Here is a 22,563-nt window from a genome sequence, read left to right on the forward strand (position 1 = left end):
CCCCCTAAGCTGACAGGAGCCTAGCGCTCCTCCTGGTGCAGCAGCAGCTTCAGCAGCAGTAGCAGCCTTTAAATGGCTGCCTGATGGAGAGTGACATTTTCCCTGAGCTGGGGAGAGGAACGAGGTGATCTCTCCCTTTTCCTGCACAGAGTGCTCCTAATTGCCTGGTCACATTTGTGAGCCTGGCTGACAAGCTCTTACAAATCAATAATTCTGCTCGGGGAGATTGGGACACAGCCCTTTCACCCCCCCATCCCCTCCACACACACACAACACACACACACACACACACACACACACACACACACACACACACACACACACACACACACACACACACACACACACACACACACACACACACACACACACACACACACACACACACCACCCCCACCTTCAGCCTTAAATGGCTTTGTTTTTACCCATGATTCCAAGACAAATAGCGAGAGCGCATTGGAGCATTAAGGGCAGCCGTGCCGCTGAAGGCTGAAGTAATGGATGGTGGAAATGGCGGAAGAGCCAGTGCTGCTCATTACTAAATGGACTCTATAGGAAGGAACTTCAACCTGCCTGCCAGACAGCCTACTATATACAGGGATGGGATGAGTTTGTATTGTCTACTTATTTTCCCCCAGGAGCCCCTGATCGGAAAGTTTCCCTTCACTGAGGACATAGATGCAGGGAATGGACTTAAAATTACATTTGGTTTGAAGTGTGTGTGTGAGTGTGTGTGTTGTGTATTGTATTTTCAGGTTGTGTGTGCACCCATACCTTACAAAAAATACATTTCAAATATATATTTTTATAAATTCTTTAGGAAATGTGTAATGTGTTGTATTTTAAATATATATATATATACACTGCTCAAAAAAATAAAGGGAACACTTAAACAACACAATGTAACTCCAAGTCAATCACACTTCTGTGAAATCAAACTGTCCACTTAGGAAGCAACACTGATTGACAATAAATTTCACATGCTGTTGTGCAAATGGAATAGACAACAGGTGGAAATTATAGGCAATTAGCAAGACACCCCCAATAAAGGAGTGGTTCTGCAGGTGGTGACCACAGAGCACTTCTCAGTTCCTATGCTTCCTGGCTGATGTTTTGGTCACTTTTGAATGCTGCCGGTGCTTTCACTCTAGTGGTAGCATGAGACGGAGTCTACAACCCACACAAGTGGCTCAGGTAGTGCAGCTCATCCAGGATGGCACATCAATGCGAGCTGGTTTGCTGTGAAGGTTTGCTGTGTCTGTCAGCGTAGTGTCCAGAGCATGGAGGCGCTACCAGGAGACAGGCCAGTACATCAGGAGATGTGGAGGAGGCCGTAGGAGGGCAACAACCCAGCAGCAGGACCGCTACCTCCGCCTTTGTGCAAGGAGGAGCAGGAGGAGCACTGCCAAAACCCTGCAAAATGACCTCCAGCAGACCCCTTGTGAGACCATATGCTGGTGCGGTTGGCCCTGGGTTCCTCCTAATGCAAGACAATGCTAGACCTCATGTGGCTGGAGTGTGTCAGCAGTTCCTGCAAGAGGAAGGCATTGATGCTATGGACTGGCCCGCCCGTTCCCCAGACCTGAATCCAATTGAGCACATCTGGGACATCATGTCTCGCTCCATCCACCAACGGCACGTTGCACCACAGACTGTCCAGGAGTTGGCGGATGCTTTAGTCCAGGTCTGGGAGGAGATCCCTCAGGAGACCATCCGCCACCTCATCAGGAGCATGCCCAGGCGTTGTAGGGAGGTCATACAGGCACGTGGAGGTCACACACACTACTGAGCCTCATTTTGACTTGTTTTAAGGACATTACATCAAAGTTGGATCAGCCTGTAGTGTGGTTTTCCACTTTAATTTTGAGTGTGACTCCAAATCCAGACCTCCATGGGTTGATAAATTGGATTTCCATTGATTATTTTTGTGTGATTTTGTTGTCAGCACATTCAACTATGTAAAGAAAATAGTATTTAATAAGATTATTTCATTCATTCAGATCTAGGATGTGTTATTTTAGTGTTCCCTTTATTTTTTTGAGCAGTGTGTATATATATATATATATATTACAGAATGTTTTTAGAATGTATGTAAAATGTATATATATATATTACAGAATGTTTTTAGAATGTATGTAAAATGTATATCTTAATATATGTTAAATACATCGGAATACATCAAAATGCATTCTAAAATACATACATACATTAAACAATGTATTTTAGAATGTATTTATTGATATGTTTTGTTAAATATATTTTGAAATGTATTTGGAAATGCCTTGTAAAATATATTACATTTGATTGTACTTGTAAGAAATATGTGTTTATTTTAAAATGTATGGCAAATATGAAACATTGTACTGAATTGGTGACTGTCTTAACAATTGAGCTCTTTATTGTCACCTGCACTTGCATCCGGAAAGTATTCAGACCCCTTGACCTTATTCTAAAATGTCTAAGAAAAATGTTTTAATCAAATCTACTCACACTAACCCATAACGACAAAGCGAAAACAGGTTTTTAGAATTTTCTGCAAAGGTATTAAAAATTAAAAACAGAAATACCATATTTACATAAGTATTCAGACCCTTTGCTATTAGACTCAAAATTGAGCACAAGTTCATCCTGTTTCCATTGATTGTCCTTGAGATGTTTCTACAACTTGATTGGAGTCCACCTGGGGTAAATTCAAACTATTGGACATTAATTGGAAAGGCACACACCTGTCTATATAAGGTCCCACAGTTGACCGTGCATGTCAGAGCAAAAACCAAGCCATGAGGTCGAAGGAATTGTCCGTAAAGCTCTGAGACAGGATTGTGTCGAGGCACAGATCTGGGGAAGGGGACCAAAGCATTTCTGTAGCATTGTAGGTCCCCAAGAACACAGTGGCCTCCATCATTCTTAAATGGAAGAAGTTGGAACCGCCAACACTCTTTCTAGAGCTGGCCACCCAGCCAAACTGAGAAATCAGGGGAGAAGGTCCTTGGTCAAGGAGGTGACCAAGAACCCAATGGTAACTCTGACAGAGCTCCAGAGTTCCTCTGTGGAAACGGGAGAACCTTCCAGAAGGACAACCATCTCTGCAGCATTCCATCAATCATGCCTTCATGGTAAAGTGGCCAGACGGAAGCCACTCCTCAGTAATAGGCACGTGACAGCCCGCTTGTAGTTTGCCAAAGGCACCTAAAGGTGTTCAGGACCTCAGAGCTTGAGAGGATCTGCAGAGAAGAATGGGAGAAACTCCCAAAATACAGGTGTGCCAAGCTTGTAGCATCATACCAAGAAGACTCGCGGCTGTAATCACTGCCAAAGGTTCTTCAACAACGTACTCAGTAAAGGGTCTGAATACTTATAAAAATGTGATATTTCAGTTTTTTATTTTTAATACATTTGCAAAACTTTCTATAAACTTGTTTTTGCTTTTCAACTATGGGGTATTGTGTGTAGATTGATGAGGGAAAAAAAACAATTTTAACCATTTTAAAATAAGGCTGTAACGTAACAAAATGTGGAAAAAGTCAAAGGGTATGAATACTTTCCGAATGCACTGTATGTCAGTATCATTAAAGGAAAACGTAAATATTTCAACTTCATATTCATCATCTCCAGTACCACCCCCCAACATCACCATATATGTGAAAATGGCACTTTTCAATGTTTTATAGTAAAGATAAATATGTGTTTCCAATGGCATCATCGTGTGATTTAGACCAGTTTTAAGTAGGCATTGCCTAATAATTGTCTACTAATTGGTTGATAATGTCATTGGAAACACTTCTCTTTCTCTTCCTTTTTTATTGCAAAACATCGAAAAACACAATTTTCACATATGTTGATGTTGGGGTGGTGCTCGAGAGGATGAATATGAAGTAGAAAAAGTGAAGTTTCCCTTTAAGACTCCAGAACTGGCAGTGTCCAAGCCCAACCTTTGGTAACAGAGTACATACAGGCGTAAGCTGAAGATAGGCACTTACTATAGTAATTTTAAAATGTATTTTAACCTCTTGAGATGGGAAAATGTTTTTTTTTTTATCAAACGTGCTCTTTATGACAGAATGTTAAAATATCTCCATTGATCAATATGTAGAGTCATTTAAGTATCCTCTGAAGGGCCAAACTATGTCATATGCCGAATTAGGAACCACTTTTGTCACCCTGTTAAATGCATTACATGCATTTCAGCAAAGATGCAAATGTATGTAGATATATTTGAAATACATTTTACGTTAAGTTAAATATTTAGAAATGTACATTGTTTTCGTATGGGTGTATGAGAATGGGGAATGTATGTTAAATCTCTTGGTGTTTGTATGACTGATCCTGGCTCTATCTTTGCCAGTAGGAGGTTTTTCCTTCACTGAGGGATTCACAGTGTTTTCCTCTAACTGTTGCTGGCTGTTTCTCTTTTCTGTTGGCAGGCACGTTGGTGATGCAAGTGACAGCCAACGACTCAGATGACGACACCACAGCCAATGGGATGGTGCGCTACCGGATCCTGTCCCAGACCCCCCACATGCCCATCCCCAACATGTTCACCATCAACAGTGAGACGGGAGACATCTTCACCATGGCTGCTGGCCTGGACAGGGAGGTCAGTAGCACAACAAGGTCACACTGTCTGTCAGGGGAGCAGGGGGAATGAAGGGGCATTGACTTCCTGTTGGATCAGTTTCATGTCAGCCTGTTGCTGTTGGTGTTAGCTATAGTCTGACAGTGGATGGTGTTCTCATTCCTATAGGTCACCACCCCTGTTTCGTGGGCAGTCACCTCCTATAGGTCACCACCCCTGTACACCAACCAGTCAGTCACCTTTTGCCCTTAATAACTAACTCAGGATTCCCTCCCTCCCTAGACTAAACCTTAACCATTATGAGTAAAATAGTCAGACAGGGTTGGGGTCAATTCCTATCTATTTTCCAGTCTGTTCAGGAACTGAATTATATTATTAATGTTTAGAGACTGTTCATGTCCGATTCAGTTGACAGGAGTTTAAATGGAATTGACCCCAACCCTGCAAACAGCACCATTAATGACTATAAAATACCAACACGTTCTGGCCCTCCTGGAGGGGGTCATGGGAATGGATTTCACCTGATTAATCCTCTACCCTAGCCCTGCAGGTGTGTGCCCCTCCCTATCCCACTCCTTCTTAGATCGCTAATGAGGGAGATCACGGAGGTTCAACTCTGTTTATCCCATAATGCATCAGCAGGCTGCCGGCAGAGTCTTTTATGAGAAGCTGTTCTCACCCTGCAGTCTGTCTCTCACAGTCCCTCAGATTATCTCATACTCACACTCCTAACACCCTGCAGTCTGTCTCTCACAGTCCCTCACATTATCTCAGACTCACACTCCTAACACCCTGCAGTCTGTCTCTCACAGTCCCTCACATTATCTCAGACTCACACTCCTAACACCCTGCAGTCTGTCTCTCACAGTCCCTCACATTATCTCAGACTCACACTCCTAACACCCTGCAGTCTGTCTCTCACAGTCCCTCACATTATCTCAGACTCACACTCCTAACACCCTGCAGTCTGTCTCTCACAGTCTCTCACATTATCTCAGACTCACACTCCTAACACCCTGCAGTCTGTCTCTCACAGTCCCTCACATTATCTCAGACTCACACTCCTAACACCCTGCAGTCTGTCTCTCACAGTCCCTCACATTATCTCAGACTCACACTCCTAACACCCTGCAGTCTGTCTCTCACAGTCCCTCACATTATCTCAGACTCACACTCCTAACACCCTGCAGTCTGTCTCTCACAGTCCCTCACATTATCTCAGACTCACACTCCTAACACCCTGCAGTCTGTCTCTCACAGTCCCTCACATTATCTCAGAGTCACACTCCTAACACCCTGCAGTCTGTCTCTCACAGTCCCTCACATTATCTCAGACTCACACTCCTAACACCCTGCAGTCTGTCTCTCACAGTCCCTCACATTATCTCAGACTCACACTCCTAACACCCTGCAGTCTGTCTCTCACAGTCCCTCACATTATCTCAGACTCACACTCCTAACACCCTGCAGTCTGTCTCTCACAATCCCTCACATTATCTCAGACTCACACTCCTAACACCCTGCAGTCTGTCTCTCACAGTCCCTCACATTATCTCAGACTCAGACTCACACTCCTAACACCCTGCAGTCTGTCTCTCACAGTCCCTCACATTATCTCAGACTCACACTCCTAACACCCTGCAGTCTGTCTCTCACAGTCCCTCACATTATCTCAGACTCACACTCCTAACACCCTGCAGTCTGTCTCTCACAGTCCCTCAAATTATTTCAGACTCTCACTCCTAACACCCTGCAGTCTGTCTCTCACAGTCCCTCACATTATCTCAGACTCACACTCCTAACACCCTGCAGTCTGTCTCTCACAGTCCCTCACATTATCTCAAACTCACACTCCTAACACCCTGCAGTCTGTCTCTCACAATCCCTCACATTATCTCAGACTCACACTCCTAACACCCTGCAGTCTGTCTCTCACAGTCCCTCACATTATCTCAGACTCACACTCCTAACACCCTGCAGTCTGTCTCTCACAGTCCCTCACATTATCTCAGACTCACACTCCTAACACCCTGCAGTCTGTCTCTCACAGTCCCTCAGATTATCTCAGACTCACACTCCTAACACCCTGCAGTCTGTCTCTCACAGTCCCTCACATTATCTCAGACTCACACTCCTAACACCCTGCAGTCTGTCTCTCACAGTCTCTCACATTATCTCAGACTCACACTCCTAACACCCTGCAGTCTGTCTCTCACAGTCCCTCAAATTATTTCACTCTCACTCCTAACACCCTACAGTCTGTCTCTCACAGTCCCTCACATTATCTCAGACTCTCACTCCTAACACTCTGTGGCCTGACATTCAGGGCAAAATACAACCTCCAATCCTACTCCTAAATCTTCCAAAGACATAAATGTATAACATACTCTATCATCATGATATTATTTGATACTCATCGCTTAGTCTGATGATTTTACCAAAGCCATAAAAGTACAAGTGCTGAGTCTAAACCTTTGAGCTCTGGCACCACAAGTCTGTCTCATAACGTTTATATTCAGAGATTTCCCAATAGTCCCACTAGGCAATAACTCCAGCCTAACCATCCTTTAGAATGCAGACCGATTTGACCTCTATGGAAAACAAAAGACTGGTATGGCTGCCAGGTTTAGTTGCTTAATATCTGATTTGTGGTGAATATTCAGGAAAAGAAACAAACCCAATTTCATGCAAGTTCCTAATGTATGTGTGCATTCAAGTTCACTCATTCAAGTATAGATGTTAAATAGTATAGTGTTGACAGTGGAAATCAGTCTGCAGTTAATGCAGGGCCCATTTCCCTGTTCCCTGGTCTCCCCCACAGCTGAATGAATGGGAGTCAACCCCATTAATCTAGATAGAGCAGCAGCCCAATCCCACCTGCATCTCTCCCACTGATCCTCCCCATTAAACTGGGACACCTGGGTGTTCACCCACCTACACTCAAGGTCACACACATACTGTAAACACACTCTTAGGCATTAACAGACAGGTATGCATGCACACACCCGCACACCAGTACGCACGCACACCAGTACGCACGCACACACACAGTTTTGTAGCAGTTAATCCTCTTCATCAGTAGCATTGGTGTCTAATTGGAATATTCATGTGTTAATTAAGGGGTGAGGGAGCCTCTTCAGCGTGGAGGAGAGCAGGGGGACATGAAGGGCACTTCAGCATCACCCAGCCCTGATCACTCCTGAATGCCAATTACCCTCCCACTCACTGCACCCCTGACCTCACCTCTCCCGTGCCATCGCGTATCACTGCATGTATTAGCACACGGGTTAACAAGCAGGGCTAAGCTGTTTCTGGGACCCTCTTTCTCTGTCTGAGAAATAGAGCTACTGTACATATAGAAGCTACTCTGTCAAGCAAAAGAGCAGTAACTGCTAATTGAGTGGAACTGAGAGAAATGGATTTAACGTTTTGAAATTGTCAAGCCAAATTAGTTGTAGGCAGATCACTGGAAATGTGTTTCTGTTGTCTAACTAACAAGTTATTTTTTATTCATATTGACCCTGACCTCTGCTCTAACATGACCTTTGACCCTAGACAGCAGTTACTGCCTTCTTGCTTGGTACACCCACTGCAATACTTTTCCATTATGATTTGTTTTACACAAACTTGTGTTCATAGATTTATTTGCACGTGGCTGTCAGTTTCCTATAGTTTGATACGTGTATCAGCAAATAGCAATCAATAATACCAAGGTAGACTGTAAAACCAAGGTAAAAAGGAGTAACTGATGTGAGTGATGGCAGTTACTTCACACATGAGTCCCCATTTCCTTCTGTTAGGTTCTTATTTTTCAGAGTAAATAACTCACGGACACTAGAGAAGCTTTACCAAGTTTAATTCTTCCCAAAGGGTCGTCACAGCAAGACATTTCTCACCATCACATGTATATATATCCCACTTAAGACACTCCTACTTCTCTCCAATCCTTACATCTTATGGTTCCACAGGGTGAGGGTAGTAAACCCTTAATACTCCCTTCAGGGGATCTGACCTCACCTTCTGACCTCAACCCCTCCTTCGCCTAATCCACAGATGTCCATCTGCTTCCCTTATAGCAATCCTTTGATCTCCTCCTGTCCACCCAGCACATTCCACAGCCACTCTGTCTTTCTACAGATCTCACTCCTTTGTATACTATGCGTCTGATCTATGTCTTTAATATCTCAATGTTCAAAGTTTCGACATGTTTTGACATGCGTTTTTCTGGATTTTTTTGTTGTTATTCTGTCTCTCACTGTTCAAATAAACCTACCATTAAAATTATAGACTGATCATTTCTTTGTCAGTGGGCAAATGTACAAAATCAGCAGGGGATCAAATACTTGTTTCCCTCACTGTAGCTTGTTTTTGGTCACATGTCCAGGAATGGCTGAAGAATTGGAACATTTACCTGGAGCTAACTCTGCAGATAGCACTGCTGGGTGTTTTAAAAAGTCATAGCCAATCGATCAATAATATAATAATACTCTTAGCAAAAAAAATGTATCTTTATTTTACAATATGTAGAATCTATAGAAAGGTTCAAAACTTTTGGGAAATGTCACAGCAAAGTCAAATCCAAAACTGGATAGTGTTCAGGGATAGATGGGAGGGGTTGAGTGGAGCTGAAGGATGGGACTAAAAACAAACAAACATTGTCCGTAAAATGTATGTAGTATGTATAAGTTGGAAGTAGAAGCCTACAGTGCATTCATAAAGCATTCAGAACCTTTTTCCACATTTTGTTACGTTACAGCCTTATTATAAAATTGATTAAACTGTTTTTTTCCTCATCAATCTACACACAATACACCATAATGACAAAGTAAAAACAGGTTTTTAGACATTTCTGCACATTTATAAAAAATAAAATTGATATCACATTTACATAAGTATTCAGACCCTTTACTCAGTACTTTGTTAAAGCACATTTGGCAGTGATTACAGCCTCAAGTCTTCTTGGGTATGACACTACATGCTTGGCACACCTGTATGGGAGAGTTTCCCATTCTTCCCTGTAGATCCTCAAGCTCTGGTGTGGTTCTTGGTCACCTCCCTGACCAAAGCCCTTCTCCCCCGATTGCTCAGTTTGTCAGGGCGGCCAGCTCTAGGAAGAGTCTTGGTGGTTCCAAACGTCTTCTATTTAAGAATGATGGAGGCCACTGTGTTCTTTGGGACCTTCAATGCTGCATAAATGTTTTGGTACCCTTCCCCAGATCTGTGCCTCGACACAATCCTGTCTCTGAGCTCCTTTGACCTCATGGCTTGGTTTTTGCTCTGACATGCACTTTCAACTGTGGGACCTTATACAGACAGGTGTGTGCCTTTCCAAATCATGTCCAGTCAATTGAATTTACCACATGTGGACTCCAATCAAGTTGTAGAAACTTCTCAAGGATAATCAATGAAAACAGGATGCACCTGAGCTCAATTTCAAGTCTCATAGCAAAGGATCTGAATACCTATGTAAATAAGGTATTTAAAACAAAAAAATTGCATAAAAACTTGTTTTCGCTCTGTCACAATGGGGTATTGTATGTAGATTTTTATTTTTTATTTTATTTAATCTATTTTAGAATAAGGCTGTAACATAACAACATTTTGAAAAAGTCCAGGTTTCTGAATACTTTCCAAAGACACTGTAAGTGTAGTTGTCCATTAGTTTACTCCAGTTATGGGAGGCATGGTAGGGTTAGGGGAAAATAATAAAGGAAAATATATTTAGAAAATATATTTAAAATATATATATATATATATTTACAAATAAAATATGAGGGATTGGAAATTGTAGACAATTCCATTAATTGAAATACATTCCTCACCTTTTCTAGCCACGATGGGTTCATATTCCTGTAGCCATACAACAAATTACCATCTGCATCTCTCATTTAATTGGGTCTATGTAAATAGGTAGACTATGTATTTCAAGTTTTGATGTATGCGATCCCATAGGCAGTGTGGTTTATAGCCTACAGAAGAATTTGACAGTTGATCTTTTAGTTTGAAGTATGTATGCTACCTTACAACTGAATTTATTTTGAGTAGCCTAGACAATGTTTCAGAATTTGCAGATAATCCAGCATATTTAGGTTGGGGGAAAAGTCTATGCAAAAAAATTTGTTGAATTCAAACATTCTGCTGACAGGTCCACAACAATTTGCCATTGTTTTCTCTTTCAGAAACTGTCACAGTCCTTTGCCAAATACAGCATAAATTACTGAATTAAAAAAAAAACATTCTGCCAACACATTAAATAGACCGATAGCTTATGTAAAATATTTGACAGGATGGGTAGGCTGCAGTATTGCTCTGCGATAGGAGTCAGAAATCATAAACCTATTTCATTTCAGAGCCTATACCAAGTCAGGACATTTTAACCCAATAATTTATTGATAAACAGCATTTTAAACAATAATTGGTCCTTTGCATAGAAGTGTGGACTGTAGCCTACTTTTTAATGGTTTCCAATATACAATCAATCTTGCAGAATGCATGGACAGGCACTTGCTATAGGCAGCATGCACGTTTAGTTTGAAAAAGTCACTGCAAAATATCAAACCATTGGTTATTTTGCAGTGACTTTTTCAAACTAAACAATGTTTTTATTATTTTTTCAATTCTATTTTCACAAAAGTAGTGCATTGGGCTTCTACTAGTCCTGTATTAGCGAACCGATTTAGCTGTCTGTATCGTGGGTGTCACGCCCTGACCTTAGAGATCCTTTTTATTCTCTATTTTGGTTAGGTCAGGGTGTGACTAGGGTGGGTACTCTAGTTTTGTATTTCTATGTTGGCCTGATATGGTTCCCAATCAGAGGCAGCTGTATCTCGTTGTCTCTGATTGGGGATCATATTTAGGCAGCCTTTTCCCACCTGTTGTTTGTGGAATCTTATTTTGAGTCAGTGCATGTAGCACCTCTGTCGTCACGGTTTGTTGGTTGTTTCTTTTTTGTTGTTGTTGGTTGTAAAGTTTCACTATAATAAAATGTGGAACTCAGAGCACGCTGCGCCTTGGTCCTTCTCTACACACAGACGTGACAGAATCTCCCACCACCAACGGACCAAGCAGCGTGCCCAGGAGGAGCGGGGATCCTGGGCCTGGGAGGAAAGCCAGGAGTGGAGGACATCCTGGACTTGGGAGGAAATAATGGCAGGAGACAAAAGCCTGCCATGGAAACAGGCGGAAGCAGCAAAGGAGGAACAACGACGAAGCCAGGGTGCACGGCCAGGACGCAAGCCCAAAAGACAGCCCGAAATGTTATTTTGGGGGGGGGCACATGGAGTGGTTGGCGGAGCCGAGGGGTGAACCAGAGCCAGTGAGGAACTCTCCGGAAAGATTCCGGAGAGAGGTGTTGGCGTTGAGAGCGCTGCAGAGCGGGTGTGCTGAGGAGCGTGACACCAGTCCGGTGTCATATGCACCAGTTTCACGCATCTGGCCTCCAGTGCGCCTCCCCAGTCCGGTGCTCTCCTGTGCCAGCCCTCCACATTTGCCGTGCGCAGGTGGTCATCTGTCCAGGACGCGTTGTGCCAGCTCTATGCTCCAGACCTCCAGTGCACCTCCACGGTCCAGTACATCCTGCACCGGCTCTACGCACTGTATCTCCGGTGCGCCTCCACAGTCCAGTACGTCCTGTGCCTCCTCCCCGCACTCGCCCTGAAGTGCATGTCACTAGTCCGGTGCCACCGGTACCGGCCCCACGCATCAGGCCTCCAGTGCGCCTCCCCAGTCCAGTACGTCCTGTGCCTGCAATTCGCACTCGCCCTGAAGTGCGTGTCACCAGTCTGGCACCACCTGTTCCAGCTCCACGCACCAGGCCTCCAGTGCGCCTTCACAGTCCAGAGCTTCCGGCGAGAGTTCCCAGTCCAGGGCTTCCGGCGACGGTTCCCAGTCCAGGGCTTCCGGCGACGGTTCCCAGTCCAGGGCTTCCGGCGACGGTTCCCAGTCCAGGGCTTCCGGCGACGGTTCCCAGTCCAGGGCATCCGGCGACGGTTCCCAGTCCAGGGCTTCCGCGACGGTTCCCGGTCCGGAACCTCCTGAGACGGTCCACGGTCCGGAACCTCCTGAGACGGCCCACGGTCCGGAACCTCCTGAGACGGCCCACGGTCCAGAACCTCCTGAGACGGACCACGGTCCGGAGCTTCCGGCGACGACCCACGGTCCGGTTCCTCCGGCGACGACCCACGGTCCGGAGCCTCCGGCGACGATCCTCGCACCAGAGTCGCCACCGAAGATGGCTGATCCGTGAGCAGAGCGGGGCTACGTCCCGCACCGGAGCCGCCACCGAGGCTAGATGCCCACCCGGACCCTCCCCTATAGAGTCAGGTTTTGCTGCCGGAGTACGCACCTTTGGGGGGGTACTGTAACGCCCTGACCTTAGAGATCCTTTTTATTCTCTATTTTGGTTAGGTCAGGGTGTGACTAGGGTGGGTACTCTAGTTTTGTATTTCTATGTTGGCCTGATATGGTTCCCAATCAGAGGCAGCTGTATCTCGTTGTCTCTGATTGGGGATCATATTTAGGCAGCCTTTTCCCACCTGTTGTTTGTGGGATCTTATTTTGAGTCAGTGCATGTTGCACCTCTCGTCACGTTTTTTTTTTTTTTTGGTTTTAAAGTTTCACTATAATAAAACGCTGTGCCTTGGTCCTTCTCTACACACAGACGTGACAGTGGGCAAAAAAACACAGAGGTACATATTCTTTTCAGAAATGGCACATGCAGATATTTTGTGTGACATTTATGCAACGGTTATAAATGAGTCCTGGTCCTGAGTGCAGCTGAGTGTAACTGGTAGAGTACAATGTGAGGTAGCCTGCTGGGTGTCAGAGCTTCTAAGTGTGAGACAGTCGTACTGTCTTCAGGTGACCTTGGCCCCTGTGTGCCACAACTGGGCTGGGGTGTCTCTGTGCTCTCTGGCCCTGGCTGGAGTGGCAGGGCTGTTTCTTTTCATTCCCCCAGGCTACTGCAGCCTCTCTGGGGCCTGGCTGGGCATGATGCTGATCTGTGTGGCTGACTCGTGTCGGCTCCAGTTTGGAAAGTGTCAGCTCTGCTCTGCCTGATTAGGGCATTGATCGGTCACTGTGGTGGAGTGCCTACACACTGTCCCCTTGGTGGAGGAAAAAGGCCTGGCAGGGGACCATGCATGGCTCTGGGCACATACAGGGGCTTAGGGTTTCTATACGTAGGGTTTCTTCACTCTCTCAACATGGGGAAGTGGTTCAGCACTAGGGGCTACTTCTGGAGAAACCTTAGCCATACTCTGTTTGGCATATCTGGTGGCAAATATGTATATGGATGTTTCTTTGAGGGTTTGTGTGTGACTGTATTTCATGTGTCATGAGTGGATCATATTGGTCAAGGTGTAAATTTGTATTGTATGTCCATGTGACTTTGTGTTTAATACAGTGTATTTAGCAGGAGCTCTGTGCTCCATCTTCCTCAGAGAGATGCAGTGAATGGGAAGGAGTCTCTCTGAGTTAAATGTGAGGCAGTGGCTGTTTGGAGATTGTTAATGACAGGGTAACCACTGTGGTCAGTACCAGACTGACAGGCTGGAACACAAACCACAGAACAAATACGTAAAGTGCTGGTGCAGTGCTCATTCACACTTGCTTTCTCTTTCTCAAATGTTCAGTCTACCCCGTCTAACACACACTGCTCAAACACACACAGCTCAAACACACATCGCTCATTCTCCATTAATGTTTTGCTAGTAAAAATGTTACTTTACATTTCCGTTGTCAATGTCAGTAATGTCCCCATTTGGGATGGCCATTTTTTCAACATATATTTGAGAACAAACTCAGTTTCTCTCAAACTCCGAACAGTGACCATTGGACAACCATTTTAGTTTACATTTTACCTTTTTGGTGAAATGCTGGCCATTGAGTTCTGATAGCCTGTAGCCTTTTGCTCTTTCTGCAGAGTCTCTGGTAAAAAAAACGGCATCATTCAGTACCTGTAAAAAGGATCTAATTTTACCTCAGTTTCCAGCGGTGCTCTGTTCTTATGGCCCTAGATGCCTTTCAACACTTCCCATTAAAGTCCAAGGGCTTAGGCCCGTGGGAAAAACACTGCTGTTGTTCTGCTTGGTGGAAGAAGGCTTATTTCCTTTTTGAGGTGGACTCTTTAATCTAACAGACTTCTGTTCAGCAGATCTATAGGAGTCATTAGAGACCCCTTTTTCTGGCTTGTTGGGGCAACCAAACTGACGGGAGGGAGAGGATGTGTGTTGGTGTGCCTTGCGAGTGTGTTTGCATACGTGTGTGCTTAGATCAACTTCTCTCAGGTGATGAACAAAGTGCTGCAGGACAGCATGTCCCATTTTCCCTACTGTGTGAGAGTGCCACCTGCTGTTAGGCTTAACTCACCTTTCCCTGCTCAGAGTCAGGATACCCACTGGACAGCAACTATCTAGGACTACTGATACCTTGATGTGGCTGAATCACAGTGAGGCAGTCTGGAGAGAGTGTAAAGGGTCTATTACTGCAGTGCACTATGAGAAGAGATGGTATTGATATTTCATTATGACTGTAATAAAGAGCAGCCCATATTGAGTTTTCATTCATAGAGCTGGTCTAGTTCAGGTTAACATGTGGAGCGAGTCCTAATGACTCTGCAGAACTTTAAATGAGTCTGGGCGAGTTTAAGTGCTTTAAAACGCCTCTCTGGATCACCAGACCTGACTATTAAACATACTGCTCCCTGAGCAGAGAGAGAGAATTGATTTTCCCCCTTCTTTTTACTGACGTCCATCAGGGTTCACTAGATGGCCCCATGGGTTCCACCATCAACGCTTCTGGGATTAAGGTCCTGACCCCAGAGCTGTTATAGGCTGTGCTCTCAACAGTGCACAACTGGCCCAGTGATAGCAGATAGCAGGGCTGCTGAATGGTGGAAGGCTGGACGCAGCAGGCTAGGATGGGCTTCCCTCCCCTTCAGCGCCATGGACAGCCGAAAAGTATGAATGAGTGAAAAGTATGAATGTGATACTCCTCTTCTTTGCTGCAATGGTGCAAAGTGTTTGTGTGAATATATGCTTTTATGTGAGATGAGGGGGTGTGACAGTGCAGTCACAGCCCCCACATACTCTGAAAGATTATTCATTCACCCACTTGATCTGATGTGTCTTTCCAGAAAGTGTCCCAGTACATCATCATCGTCCAGGCCACGGACATGGAGGGGAACCTGAACTTTGGCCTGTCCAACACGGCCACCGCCCTCATCTCTGTGACCGACATCAACGACAACCCTCCCGAGCTGACCGCCAGGACGGTGAGTCTCCTGTCCACCCCTGGACTGACCTCTACTGTAGGGCCACACATTTGTCTTCATGACAGGATAACATCAGCTGATGGATATTCAAGAGGGCAGTGCCCCAATTCTGCTGTAGATGCAGTCCATGTGTCTGATGCTATCTTAGAGAACAAAAGGTCATGGCTCTTTGACAGGAGGGTAGAGAGCTGTACAGATGAGAGGGACAGAGACATGTGGAGAGAGAAACAGTAGGCAAAGAAAAACAGGTTTAAAAATAGGGATAAGAAAGGGGCCAAAGGGAAAGAGAGAAAGGGGGAGCTACTGAAGTAAAGGGGGAGTAGTACGGAGCAACATGGAGAGACAGAAAGGGAGGGGGGATAGAGATTGATCATAGGCATTCTATTTGGTGATGGTAGGAGCCCTCGCTCTTCTGGTGACCATGGTTTGCCTGCAGGCGTCTGGCCCCAGTCCCATACACATCTGCACTGGAGGCAGCCTGTCTTCCGTAGTGTGTGTGTGTGTGTGTGTGTGTGTGTGTGTGTGTGTGTGTGTGTGTGTGTGTGTGTGTGTGTGTGTGTGTGTGTGTGTGTGTGTGTGTGTGTGTGTGTGTGTGTGTGTGTGTGTGTGTGTGTGTGTGTGTGTGTGTGTGTGTGTGCCTGTGCGTGTGTTTGTGTGTGTCTGCGCATGCGTGTATGCGTGCATCAAAAGGGAGGATGAGTCTGTTTCTCCCTTCGTTAGTTTCTCTTTCTCTCTCTTTCTCCCTCTCTCTCTCCTCTTTCTGTCTGTGTCCATCCATCTGCAGAGAGGAGTGTGCCAGGCAGGCAGCAGCGTAGTTCCAGCCGGATGCTCTGATAAGAGGCCCCAGCTGTCACAGACTAGCCCACTGAACAACGCCTCGCCTCGGACCACTCTGTCCTGTCTCTCTCACTCCCCTCTCACAGGGGAACACTCAAATTTCCACAGGCACAGACACATGCACTGCCTTGCCACACTCCTCTCCACTCCACACTGTCTCTACTCTCTCCACAACTCAGCCTCTGTCTGCTGTTGTAGGTCCCCTGGTGTATCAGACATGGTGTTGGGTGGAGAGAGAGTGTTGAGTATCCTCACTGCCTCACAGTGTTTAGAACCGCGTGGCATTGCAAGAGAGAACACATTATAATAGCAAACAAACCAGGATGAGAAAGAAGGCGAAAGAAACAAACTTTGGCAACATGTTTTAGAACACATGGTTTGGAACACAAGTGTCAAACTGTGTGTTCCAACAGTAACAGATGGATGGGTCTCTGTTGTGGAGGGACAGTGGTTATGTTGGTGCAGACTGCAGAGGACAAGAGAGGGAGGAAAAGGAGTGGGGACAGGAGAGGACATGTTAGTCATAGAGACAACTGTCTTACTGCTGTGTATGACACACACACAGCTTTACTCGCGGCACAAACATACACAGACAGAAACAAACACACTCCATTTTCCTAGAAGATTCTCTGTTGCTTTGTTTGTCAACCCCTTTTCTTCTCTTCCCACACAGCAAACTCTACATGGAGCAGTTCAGTAATTATTTGTGTATGACAGACACAGGAAAGAATGTGCATCTCTCAATGGGAGATGGAGCGAAAACATAAGCACACTAATTAAGTAAAATTGCTTGCGGGGGCGTAAACCAAGCAGATATATTGCTTCTAATTTGAAAAAAGACAAATGTTTTATTCATTTCAGAACATGGGCATGAATATGAGTGTGATGTTCATCATTATGTGAAAAACAAAAAGACAATGGTACTTGCCACAACTCATTAGGCTGCATTCAGCGACTGTATAATCTCTCTCTCCTTGTGTTATGGTGGTGTGATCTAATCAAGTGCATTACACTCAAACTAAACTCTATAATCCTGTCGACATGTTCAATTCACATCCATAATGGTGAGTGTTTGGAGCTGTGGTCTATAGGTTCAAATCTCAGCCAGATAGATTCCAGTATGCCTTGATTTCATGCTATTCCTGGTTTACCTGTAGAACCTCTGTGTCTAACAGACTAGTTTTACTGAAATGTATTACTGAAGGACAGTTAGTGGCATAATTGTTGGCACAAGAGGAGTCATTGACTATTAGTGATAGTAGACGTGCCACTGCATGTGGCACTTGTGTGACGTGAAAAACAGAAATTAAGTGTGTTGGCGTTGCCAATGCCTAGGGCTCCTTTACCATCACAATGAGGATATAATAACCATTAAAACACATTTAACTGTGCACCATTCTACTCAGAGAGAAGAATTTCGAGAGTTGTTTTTAAGGGCATTTTTATTCACAATTCTTGCTAACATTATTGCCTTTTTGTTCCTGTTGTTTTCAACCAATACTATGCTTCTATCGAGAACATTAAAAGAGCGCATAGATTCATGTTGAGTTGCTGATCCTCTTGTGAGAAAGGGGAAACATAATGCAGTACTACACTCTGAAACAGCAGGGTTCTCTTTTTCCAGGCTCAATTCCTATATTATTCAGTTATTCTCAATTCAGTCTCCAACTCTGTGGTTTAAAGCAATTCAGTGGTTGGGGTCTATTCAATTTTGAACTAGATGGAATCCATTCCAATTCAACATGAATTGGAGTTTACTAAAGCATTCTGATGTAACTATGCACTTTTATTCTCTAGCCTTGATGAACCCATGTTGGGAGCTCCAGTTCCCTAACTAGTAAACAGTGGAGGTTCACTTCGGGATCTGTTTGTCTCTGGCTGCTTATCAGACATAACACCTGTTACTTTCAAGGGTGAGGACATCTACCCAGAGCCCATTATCCAGTTAGAACAGTTGCATAAGGTTTTTAAAACCACATCTCATTCTGGCTCTCCCCCTCTCTCTCTCCCTCTCTCTCCCCCTCTCTCCCCCCCTCTCTCTCCCCCCCTCTCCCCCCCCCCCTCTCTCTCTCCCTCTCTCTCCCCCTCTCTCTCTCCCTCTCTCTCTCCCTCTCTCTCCCCCTCTCTCCCCCCCTCTCTCTCCCCCCCCTCTCCCCCCCCTCTCCCCCCCCCTCTCTCTCTCCCTCTCTCTCTCCCTCTCTCTCCCCCTCTCTCTCCCCCTCTCTCTCCCAATGTTGTCAGACAAGCTTGAAAGTTGTTTTCCTGTCTGTGTTGAAGCTCAGGATGATAATGAAATAGAGGAGCCCACACACCACAGATAATGTGCATATTACATTTTTTCTGTGCTTAGCGGCGTGGCGATGCTGCGGGGGACAGGGGGCAAGGAGGAGGAAGCGGGGGAGGGGGGTTTGGATGCAGCCACAGTGCCACGAGGAAGTCATTAGATGGAACAGCAGCTGGCAGTCACACACCATAAACCAGTTAACGCATCACAAGAGGAAACACAGATTATTGTCTGACAATGACAGCTGTGTGTGTGTGTACAGTATGTGTTGTGTGTTTGTGTTTCTTGATTATTAAAGAGACTGCTGCAGAATGTAACTTTGCGATGTTAGTTGGACTAGATTCCTGTACAGTAGGTTTTTGTGTATGCTGTTTCTGCTGAGTTTCCTCTATCATTTAGTGAGACTGAATAGCTTTAGATTGGAATATAATGAAGATCGTTACCCAAAGATGGTCCATGCAATCTATTTAATTGCATTACTTATTTAACTGCTTAATTGGTAAATTTGCAGAATTAAATGTATAAACACTTCATTGAACAAATCCATTGGTTTAAATAAGTATTTCCACACAGACATTCAGCAGTATAAGGAACGGAATGGCTATAATGAAAACAGTGTGTCTATTATCCAAATTCATACAAATATCTCACTTACTCACACCCTCTCTCTGTCTGTAGTTTTCGGGGGAGGTCCCAGAGAACAGTGTGAATGTGGTGGTGGCCAACCTGACAGTGATTGACAGGGATCAGCCCCACAGCCCTAACTGGGCTGCCCAGTACCGCATCGCCAGCGGAGACCCCCAGGGTCACTTCCTCATCCGCACCAACCCTGTCAACAACGACGGCATGGTCACTGTGGTCAAGGTAGGGGACTCATTTACTGTTTTACATAAACAACTCCAAGTGCTTTGGTTCCATATTGATATGAGTGCATTTGAGTTGTTATTTAATTTAACTTTGCCTTCTCTCACTCTCAACCTCCCTCCCTACATATCTTTCTCCCCCACCCTTCTCTTCCTCCAGCCGGTGGACTATGAGCAGAACAGGGCCTTCATGCTGACTGTGATAGTCTCTAACAAGGCCCCCCTGGCCAGTGGGATCCAGTCTTCTCTCCAGTCTTCAGCGGGGGTCACCATCTCCGTACAGGATGTCAATGAATCCCCTGTCTTCCCCACCAACCCCAAGTCCATCCGTTTTGAGGAGGGTGTCCCTGCAGGCACCACACTCACTGTGTTTGCTGCCCAAGACCCTGACCTCTTCATCCAGCAAACTGTCAGGTACTGAATGTTCACTGTTTTAGAATAGATGCTGATAGTATTTTGCATGGATTTGCTCTCTCATGAGGCTGAAACACTGCCTTCTGTGACTTTTCTAACTGAACCACTCCCAATACCAAGGTCCAATAAATTTCTGTTGCCTAGCGACAAGAGATAAAAGGTTCAATCGTAATGAGCTGGACTGTGTGTCCAGCCACACTTTCTTTCTCTACCCCTGCTTCTCTCCATCTCTCTCCTCATCGACCCCTCTATTGCTTGCATCCGGGGCCATACTCCCTGAGTGGGGTGGCACTGGGGCATGGTGCCTAAATCGACCCAGTGGGCCTCCCTGGAGAGAACTCCCACATACTCACCGGGTCAAAGGTCACTGAGCAACTCCAGCCGCTCCATCCCCAGATTCAGCACCAATCAATTCCACTCTAAATTCAGCCTAACACCGGTACACAGAGGCAATCTGGAAATGTTAGAGAATTGATACGGTGCAAGCAAACAAATAAACTCTAAAAACACTAGTTCTTCTCATAAATGGACTCACTCATGCAAACTTACTCTTTCACTGTTATTTTGTCTTCTGAGAGCCACAGAACTCCTCTTCTTCTCTCACCTCCCTCTCTCTCTAACTGAATCCTTTCACTTTCTCAGTCTCTTTCTTTCTCCTTTATTGATGAGAAGTCAGCGCTCCCGTCTTCTCCAGAGATGTCGTGGCAGCAGACAGGCAGTTCATGTTTGGACAGCCTAATCTCCACTGGCTGATTCACTTTAGTGACCTTGCCCGACAGATGACGTGAGGATCTACAGTGTGTGTGCACCAGAAGAGACTCCTCTTCCTTTCTCCTGCCCCATGCCTCCTCCTCCCTTCGTTCTCGTTCATCTAGGGGGGAAGGAAGTGGAGAGGAGAGAGGAGAAGAAAGAGTTGGACAGGGTCTGATTTGCCAGCTGATTTCACTTTCAGATTGCAGGGAGTAGTGGCATGCGTGGATGGATCATAGATCTTCCCCACCAGCTGTGTGTCCTTCTCCCTGTGCCAGCCTCTGCCAGCTGGGTGTCAGAGAGAGGCTTGAGTGCCCCTGGGGTGCCACGTTGGCATGGGAAGAGATGACAGGGCCTCTCATGCCAACTAGAGACCTCTGTTTCACCTGTCAAGGGACACCAAATCGAAACTGACATCCAAGTCTGTTGGCATGACTCTCTCTAACTCTCATCTTCCTGTTATTTTGCCTTCTATTCTGTTGTTGATATCCCCATGGAGGAACACCAAATCGAAACATTGATATGTATCTATCTGTTTTTACCTCCCTCCATCCCTTGGAGTGCAGGATTTCCATGGTTGCAGGAGTCTAAATGTGGCAGAGTGTGTTTCATTAGCGGGAGATAGATTTAGCTGCCTAGCTGCCATAATCTCCCACACATCTCGTTGGCACTCGCTAACCTGTGTCATCCTCCAGCGTGTTCTCTAATTAGACTCATCATAATCATCAGCAGCAGCAGCATCAAACTTCCTCCCACCAGGCATCTGATCTCTCTATACCTCTGTCTCTATATTTACACTATATATACAAAGTATGTGGACAACCCATCAAATTAGTGAATTTGACTATTTCAGCCACACCCGTTGCTGACAGGTGTATAAAATTGAGCACACAGCCATACAATCTCCATAGACAAACATTGGCAGTAGAATGGCCTTACTGAAGAGCTCAGTGACTTTCAACGTGGCACTGTCATACTGTAGGATGCCACCAAATTCCTGCCCTGCTAGAGCTGCCCCGGTCAACTGTAAGTGCTGTTATTGGGAAGTGGAAACATCTACGAGCAATAACGGCTTAGCCACGAAGTGAGAGGCCACAGAAGCTCATAGAACGGGACCCCCAAGTGCTGAAGTGTAAAAATCGTCTGTCCTTGGTTGCGACACTTACGACCGAGTTCCAAACTGCCTCTGGAAGCAACGTCAACACGAAAACTGTTAGTCGGGAGTTTCATGAAATGGGTTTCCATGGTTGAGCAGCCGCACACAAGCCTAAGATCACCATGGGCAATACCAAGCGTCGGCTGGAGTGGTCTAAAGCTCGCCACCATTGGAATCTGGAGCAGTGGAAACTTGTTATCTGTACTGATGAATCACGCTTCACCATCTGGCAGTCAGACGGACAAATCTGAGTTTGGCGGATGCCAGGAGAACGCTACCTGCCCGAATGCATAGTGACAACTGTAAAGTTTGGTGGATGAGGAATAATGGTCTCGGGCTATATTTCATGGTTTCGGCTAGGCCCCTTATATCCATTGAAAGGAAATCTTAACACTACAGCATTCAATGACA

At 45.4% G+C, this 22,563-nt stretch overlaps 1 protein-coding gene across 4 annotated transcripts in view; it reads left to right on the top strand.

Annotated features, from left to right (window-relative positions):
* LOC115207615 (cadherin-4-like) overlaps positions 1–22,563 on the top strand; it is a 373,996-nt gene that overhangs the window by 344,427 nt on the left and 7,006 nt on the right. For all 4 annotated transcript variants that reach the window (XM_029774884.1, XM_029774885.1, XM_029774886.1 and 1 more), the window contains 4 exons: positions 4,425–4,597; positions 15,711–15,848; positions 19,648–19,833; positions 19,993–20,246. In XM_029774884.1, the coding sequence (XP_029630744.1) occupies positions 4,425–4,597; positions 15,711–15,848; positions 19,648–19,833; positions 19,993–20,246 (751 nt within the window). The remainder of the gene's footprint in view (positions 1–4,424; positions 4,598–15,710; positions 15,849–19,647; positions 19,834–19,992; positions 20,247–22,563) is intronic.

This window comes from Salmo trutta, chromosome 14 (genome assembly GCF_901001165.1).
Source record: "Salmo trutta chromosome 14, fSalTru1.1, whole genome shotgun sequence".
NCBI lineage: Eukaryota > Metazoa > Chordata > Actinopteri > Salmoniformes > Salmonidae > Salmo > Salmo trutta.